This window comes from Octopus bimaculoides, chromosome 9 (assembly GCF_046866305.1).
Source record: "Octopus bimaculoides isolate indiv1 chromosome 9, ASM4686630v1, whole genome shotgun sequence".
In the NCBI taxonomy this organism is placed as follows: domain Eukaryota; kingdom Metazoa; phylum Mollusca; class Cephalopoda; order Octopoda; family Octopodidae; genus Octopus; species Octopus bimaculoides.
Window position 1 is genome coordinate 17,525,285 of NC_142936.1, and position 7,500 is coordinate 17,532,784.

A 7,500-nucleotide genomic window follows, 5' to 3' on the forward strand; every position below is an offset into this window, starting at 1 on the left:
GGCTGAGCACTCCACAGACACCTGTACCCTTAACGTAGTTCTCGGGAATATTCAGCGTGACACAGTGTGACAAGGCTGACCCTTTGAATTACAGGCACAACAGAAACAGGAAGTAAGAGTGAGAGAAAGTTGTGGTAAAAGAGTACAGCAGGGTTCGCTACCAACCCCTGCCAGAGCCTCGTGGAGCTTTAGGTGTTTTTGCTCAATAAACACTCACAACGCCTGGTCTGGGAATCGAAACCGCGATCCTTTGACCGCGATCCTATGACCGCGAGTCCGCTGCCCTAACCACTGGGCCATTGAGCCTCCACATCTTCTGTAGTACAAGTAGAAAAACCCAGCGTCCACAGCACTCGCGTCGGAAGCAGTGGCACCAAATATTATCAACTTTGAAAAACATTGTATTCGACACTGGTCAACAGAAGAGGAGAATGAGAATTTGCTGATAGAAAATATTTCTTTTGTTAAGGCTGTTATATCTTTGCTGCCAATGTTGATATAGCAAACATTCTCCGCTAGTATACATTAGCAGTAATGATACTTCAATAACAGAGACCCTATCAGTGAATGATCTATGAAGTATTCATAAAAATTCCTAGCGAAAACTTTATACAAAACTTACTGAAAAAAAAATCTAAAGAATGTTATCTTCTTCATCATGACCCACAAATACATTTTACAGATTCTGCCAAAATTGTTCTCAATTTTCTTGGATTCTTCTCTCATTAGAAAATATCAAAAACCGACTATAAGTTATTGTTGACTTCATGGATAATTCAAAATTTATTACACGGAGTTTCGTTATTATATTTCCCAACACAAAAACATGATATTTTACCAATCTTATGAAGTCCGATGGTTTTTTTTTGTTTTGTTTTGTTTTATTTTCTTTTGCACTCAGACTGACGCTTCTTTCTTTTTATCCTAGTTTTGATTTTGCTTTCATTATTTTAAATACAATTTCGAAAATTCCCTTGTAACCTCAATGAAGTAGTTTAGCAGTGTCTGTTCATTTTCGTGTAGTTTGTGCCAGTTTTACTGTATTTCAAAAATTTGACTTTCCGCCGAGTGAATCATAGCCAAACGAGTCGGAAAGACTTCGTTTTACAGACTTAATTGGGAAACAGCACACTATTGCAGCTCTTACGAGAGATTTGAAGAGGATCAACAATAACTTATCTAAATTGATGCATTTTCTGAACATGAAGATGTAGTTCTAGCTATATTATGTATGTGGGATCTCCAAGATAAACCAACAGAGACTATGGGGCTTAACTTCCGTAATGACGTAAATGATTTGAGTGTAAACTAAAAGTAGAGAGAGCGAAGGGGATTATTTTGTTGAAATGAGTAGCAGTTGTGACTCCACCATTTTGAAAGAGACACATTGTAATGACCTCATTAAAGGTTGGTTTTGCGGTTTCTGTTTAAAGAAGCAGTGGAGGTGTGGCGTATTCATGACAATAGTGAGTAGTATGCTAAAAAGTGGAAAATGATATCATCTCCATAGGAGTGGGTATTGTTAGAGATGACTAACATATAGGTATTAATGTACATGAGAAGCTCCGTGACGGTGGGGCTTATAACCAAACCTTGGTTGATAGCAATGTTGATAAAGTAAGCATTAATGAGAAAAGAGTTTTGTCAGTGTATATTGAGATTGTCTTTTCTAACTGAGATCATCTTTTCGTTATTATTCGATATAGAACACGAATCGAATATTATTTCCTCATTGGCTCTTTACGCATGAACCTATGTAGACTGTTATCTTTTCATCGGTATTTATTACATAACTATATATAGACTACGTCTATTGACTAAATGTTGACTAAATATAGACAATCATAAACGCCACGTGTTTCTTTTTGACACGTCTTTCAGAAACATTCCAATCTGATCGTCTATTTTCAAAGCGCTTGAAAACCTTTGAAGCCCATTTAAAAAGTGTTCCAACCGTGACCTCCCACTTTTAAAATACGTCCCAACCGTGTCCATTGTCGCTTTTTACAGCCCAAATCTTCCTCATGTATAAACACTACATTATTATTTTTATTTAAAGGACACATTAATCATGTGTACATGCACCTGAAATAAAAGATGGGACGGTCATGGTGAAATGCATTTGATTACCGATCTGTAGGATCAGAGATGAACTGGAACTAGACAACGATAACAACTAGCGATAACAACAACTGGCTTCATAGGCGCAGGATTGGCTGTGTGGTAAGTAGCTTGCTTACCAACCACATGGTTCCGGGTTCAGTCCCACTGCGTGGCATCTTGGGCAGGTGTCTTCTACTATAGCCTCGGGCCGACCAAAGCCTTGTGAGTGGATTTAGTAGATGGAAACTGAAAGAAGCCCGTCGTATATATATATATATATGTGTGTGTGTGTGTGTGTGTGTGTGTGTATGTGTGTGTGTGTGTGTGTGTGTGTGTGTGTGTTTGTGTGTCTGTGTATGTCCCCTCCCAACATCGTTTGACAACCGATGCTAGTGTGTTTACGTCCCCGTAACTTAGCGGTTCGGCAAAAGACACCGATAGAATAAGTACTAGGCTTACAAAGAATAAGTCCTGGGGTCGATTTTCTCGACTAAAAAGGCGGTGCTCCAGCATGGCCGCAGTCAAATGACTGAAACAAGTAAAAGAGTAAAAGAGAGTAAAAGAGTATATATATATATGTATATATATATATAGGGTACTGCTGTCATCGAACATACTGTAAGCAGCAGAGTTAGTGATCATCAATACAAATTTCGTTGTTCAGATCCACAGAAATAACAAACATTATTTAGATAAGACCTGATAGATTAAAAATGTAATGGCCAAGGATAGAATGCCTTTTATAATAGGCCTGCTGAATATAGGGGCTAAATAACAAAAACAGCAAAAACAACTAACAAGTTCATGTTTGCCTTTGTACCGCTGTCGCTCCAAGCATTACTTTGACTCACATAGATACTGTATGTCTAGTAGTTTTTGTCTATTGAGAACTAATGATACACCGGTCAAAAGTTATTTACTTCTATTTATATAACCAATTACATGAATCTGGCTTTTTTTTATTGGCTCGACTTGTAGGAAAAAGCTGTACCTAATACGTTTGCAACCTATCAGATCGACGCTGTTAATGTACCGCTAAGATAGTCATAAAGTGATTGATGTCTATAGGAAATAAGAGTGGTAAGGAGCTTGCTTCCCAACCACATGATTCTGCGTGATACCTTGGGCAAGTGTCTTCTACTATTACCTTGGGCCGGCCAAAGCCTTGTGAGTGGATATGATAGACGGAAAATTGGAAGAAACCCGTCGTATATATATATATATATATATATATATATATATATATATATATATATATATATATATATATATATTTGTGTATGCGTGTGTGTGTCTGTGTGTGTGTGTATGCGTGTGTATGTATGTATCTGTGTTTGTCCCCCAACATCGCTTGACAACCGATGTTGGTGTGTTTACGTCCCTGTAACTTAGCGGTTCAACAAAAAAGACCGATAGAATAAGTACTAGGCTTACAAAGAGTAAGTCCTGGAGTCGTGGTGGCGGGTGCATGCGGCGGCGGTAGCAGTGGTGGTTGCGGCAGCGAAGAAGAAGAAGAAGAAGACGAAGAAGAAGAAGAAGAAGAAGAAGAAGAAGACGAAGAAGAAGAAGAAGAAGAAGAAGAAGAAGAAGAAGAAGAAGAAGAAGAAGAAGAAGAAGAATGAGAAGAAGAAAAAGAAGAAGAAGAAGAAGAAGAAGAAGAAGAAGAAGAAGAAGAAGAAGAAGAAGAAGAAGAAGAAGAAGAAAGCACACCAGTGGGACAGAGTTGAATCACGTTCAGGGAAAAATTAAAACAGTTGCTACCTGCCCCTAGTTCGTTTTGCTAAATCAATGAGGTGTATTGTAGGCACTTACTTCATGAGTATAGGCATGGCCGTGCTTCGATTCAATCTGAGATCAATCCTGCACCTCTGCACCTTCCATATATGTATTCTAACATAGTTACGGCTCAACCCGAAACCATGTTACTACTGCCACTGTCTTTTGGTGATGGATCTGACACGCCACTCAATGTAACATTTCCACCTGACCCTTAGGTGTCTTTAATAGAGATTCCTGCCAACCAGATCTCTAATTTAAGGATAGCTTCTTTTCTTCGTACTCACAATTCTCCCTTTAAAGAGCCACTGGTGCTGCACTTCCACCTCTGACTAAGCTATGGCGGAAACGATTAAGTAACTGATTTTGGAAAATGACTGGAACTAATCGGAAATACTTACCTGCTTGCGCGGAAGTTGAACATATAATCCGGTCGACAGCAGCTGCGGCAGCTATTAATAAACTGCAATAAGTGCATGCTACGAGCAATGCGTTGAATCTCATTTTGGCCCTGAAATTAAACACAAACAATTATCTATAGTAACGTGTTAACTATGTGGAGCTTTTTCCTACTTGACTGAAGGAGTGGATCAGTCTTTAAAAACTTTTTAGACAAGTCTACTGTAAGGGCTCATACCCTCAAGGGTGAGGAGAGATATTGCAGCTGAAAGGTTTGCAATATCTCAAGAATAGAAAACTATAGTAATATTGGAAGAACGCAGTAAGAACATATATATGAATAGTCATCCAATGAATGTTGAGAGCTGATGCGTAAGGACCTTTTTATCATGTAAAATCCCTATATTGAAGCAGCATTCACACAGCCACCTCTTCATTATAAAGGTTCTTGATATATCTGCTTTGAGCCTATTTGCTGATGAAACTGGAGCTTAACCGGATTTTTAAGACATTTATGCAGAGAGTCTAAGATATTCCTTTCAAGGGACGCCACCAAGTGGCAAAGTTATCCCACAGCTGTCACTGTTACTCATTTTCAGTTGAATGTACTTCAGAAATGGGAAATGCAGTGCCTTGCTCAAGAACACCATGCACCGCCCTGTCTGAGAATCGAGCCCATCACCTAACGATCTCGAGCTCTAAACCTTACTACGAGGTTATGTGGCCTCACACAGTAACGATTGTTGTACATAATAATGATCTTTGTTGCCAACTATATAGAGACTGTTGTTAGTGTATATCGTAACCCAATTTCTGCACCTGTAAGGATATGAGTCTTGCTCTCAGCCTATTCGCAATTCATAGCATTCTCTACAGGGAAACTGAACGCTTTTAATACAATCAAATATGAAATTAAAACTAAGGAGAAACAGAACATGTTTGATAGCCTAAATAGATAAAGAAATGGTTTAAAACTAAGGTATAAAGATATCAGTTTTCAGCAGAGGAATTAAGTCAATACCATCGACTCATTCGCTGGTTCATTATGAGTTAGTAACCACGGAAAGATGTAAGGCAAAGTTGGGCATGGCGGAATTTGAACGTAAAGTATCGGAAGGAAATATCTGTTCACACTGTTATATATCCTTAGATCAACCGATTCAAGTTGGCCTGTGGTAAAAACCATTCCTCTCGTAAAATGTCATTATTTAAGACATTTAAGGCAGCGAGCTGGTAGAATCGTTAGCGCCGAGCGAAATGCTTATCGGCATTTCGTCCGTCCTTACGTTCTGAGTTCAAATTCCGCCAAAGTCGACTTTGCCTTTCATTCTTTCGGGGTCGATGAAATCAGTACCATCGACTAGTCCCCTCTTCACAAATTTCAGACCTTGTTCCTTTAGGAGAAAGGATTATTTAAGACATTTGAAGGCGGCGAGCTGGCAGAACCAGCACGTCGGACAAAATGATTAGCAGCAGTTCTTCCAACTCTTATTTTCTGTGTTCAAATTTCGCCAAGATCAATAAAATAAGAATATGTTCTAAAATAAGAGCTCTGAAATATGCTGTAAAATAAGAGCATAGGAGTCGATGTGATTGATTTATCCCTTCCCTAAAACTGTTAATCTTGTGCTAGAATTTGAAACCATTACTTAAGACAGTTGAGAGAAATTTGGCTGTTATTTTCACAGACCGAGTTCACTTTGGCTCACATTCGTTATAGTTGAGTTAGGAAGCTTTCTCCTTTCTTGTCTTTTTGTGTGTGTGTGTGTGTGGGGGGAGTAGGCAACTGAGTCTTGTTTTAACTGGAAGCATTAAAATTGGTCATAGAAGATAAGATAAGGTGAGAGCAGATGAAAGAAAATGAAATGAATCAAGATGGGATTACATAAATATAGTTCACAAAATAATCTACGAGATCTGATAAACGTAACCGTACTCAGAAATAGTTTAGGGTGTGGAAGGAGTTCTGAAACCATTAGACCGGAAGTAATATACGTTGGGTGGAGTATTAATTAAGTTTGATATATAAAAATATATTTAAATATATTATTACATAAATAAATATTATTTGGTGGATAGCCTGAAAAAGAAAAAAGCGAAAAATGAATTTATTCTTGTTACATTATGTCAGTATACTGTAAAAAATTAAGGAAGAAAAATTATTTTACTGTAGCTTTCATGATTAGAGCTTATCAATAACACCGAGATCAACATTTATCCTTTCGGGATCGATAAAATACATATAGTGCCAATTAAGAAACGGGGTAAATGATATCGATTTATCCCGTCCCCATCAAAATTGCTGGCCTTGTGTCAAAATGTAAAACCATTATTAGAGTTTTATCATGGCTACTGAATAATTGTCACATTATTTACAGATAAATCCCTCTATTTACATAATATCGAGGTCTCTTTCTTTCTTTTGTCGTCTTTCCTTTTCTATCAATATATATATATATATATATATATATATATATATATATATATATATATATATATATATATATAAACCCCGTTGTGTGTGTGTGCGTGTGTGTGTGTGCGTGTGTGTGTGTGTAAAAGATTATAACGGCTGTATTTTTCGATTGATTTTCTCCAAATTGGGAACATATACTACTTATGTTCCAGGGAAGATTTTAGACTCTTAAAATGTTTCACATAATAAGTAATGGGCCCTTGGGGACAGAAAACACCCGTTCTTTGGTTACGTGGGGAAGGAAATTTTTTTAATATTGCATTTTATATTAGATTCACGTCTTTGAAATTTTTCAAATATTTACTTCCGGTTTTCTAGCGTCAGTAATGTCTATATCTCTCTATCTTGTCTCTTTATCCATCTCTTTCAATCTTTCTCTATCTCTCTATATCTGTCTGTCTATATCTCTGTATCCATGTCTATCTATCTATCTATCTATCTATCTATCTATCTATCTATCTATCTATCTATCTATCTATCTATCTATCTATCTATCTATCTGTATCTATGTGTCTATATCTTATGTATGTATGTATGTATTTATCTATCTATCTATCTATCTATCTACCTATCTGTATTTATCTATCTATCTATCTATCTATCTATCTATCTATCTATATCAATCTTATTTTTCTAACTACCTAGCTCTCTCTCCCTCTCTTTCTATATCTCGCCCATTCTCTATTGTTTTTACTTTCATTTTTCAGATGCTATTGTTTTCACTGTAGTTTTCAATTGCTATTTAC

The 7,500-nt window shown here is 37.1% G+C and overlaps 1 protein-coding gene across 2 annotated transcripts in view; it reads right to left on the reverse strand.

Moving 5' to 3' along the window:
* The window catches only part of LOC106872607 (uncharacterized), a 52,366-nt gene that overhangs the window by 38,744 nt on the left and 6,122 nt on the right, over window positions 1-7,500 (reverse strand). For both annotated transcript variants that reach the window (XR_016243066.1, XM_089357215.1), the window contains exon 2: window positions 4,281-4,390. Coding sequence is in view for 1 of the 2 variants with exons in the window: in XM_089357215.1 (XP_089213341.1) it covers window positions 4,281-4,383 (103 nt within the window). In the remaining variant the exon portion in view is untranslated. The remainder of the gene's footprint in view (window positions 1-4,280; window positions 4,391-7,500) is intronic.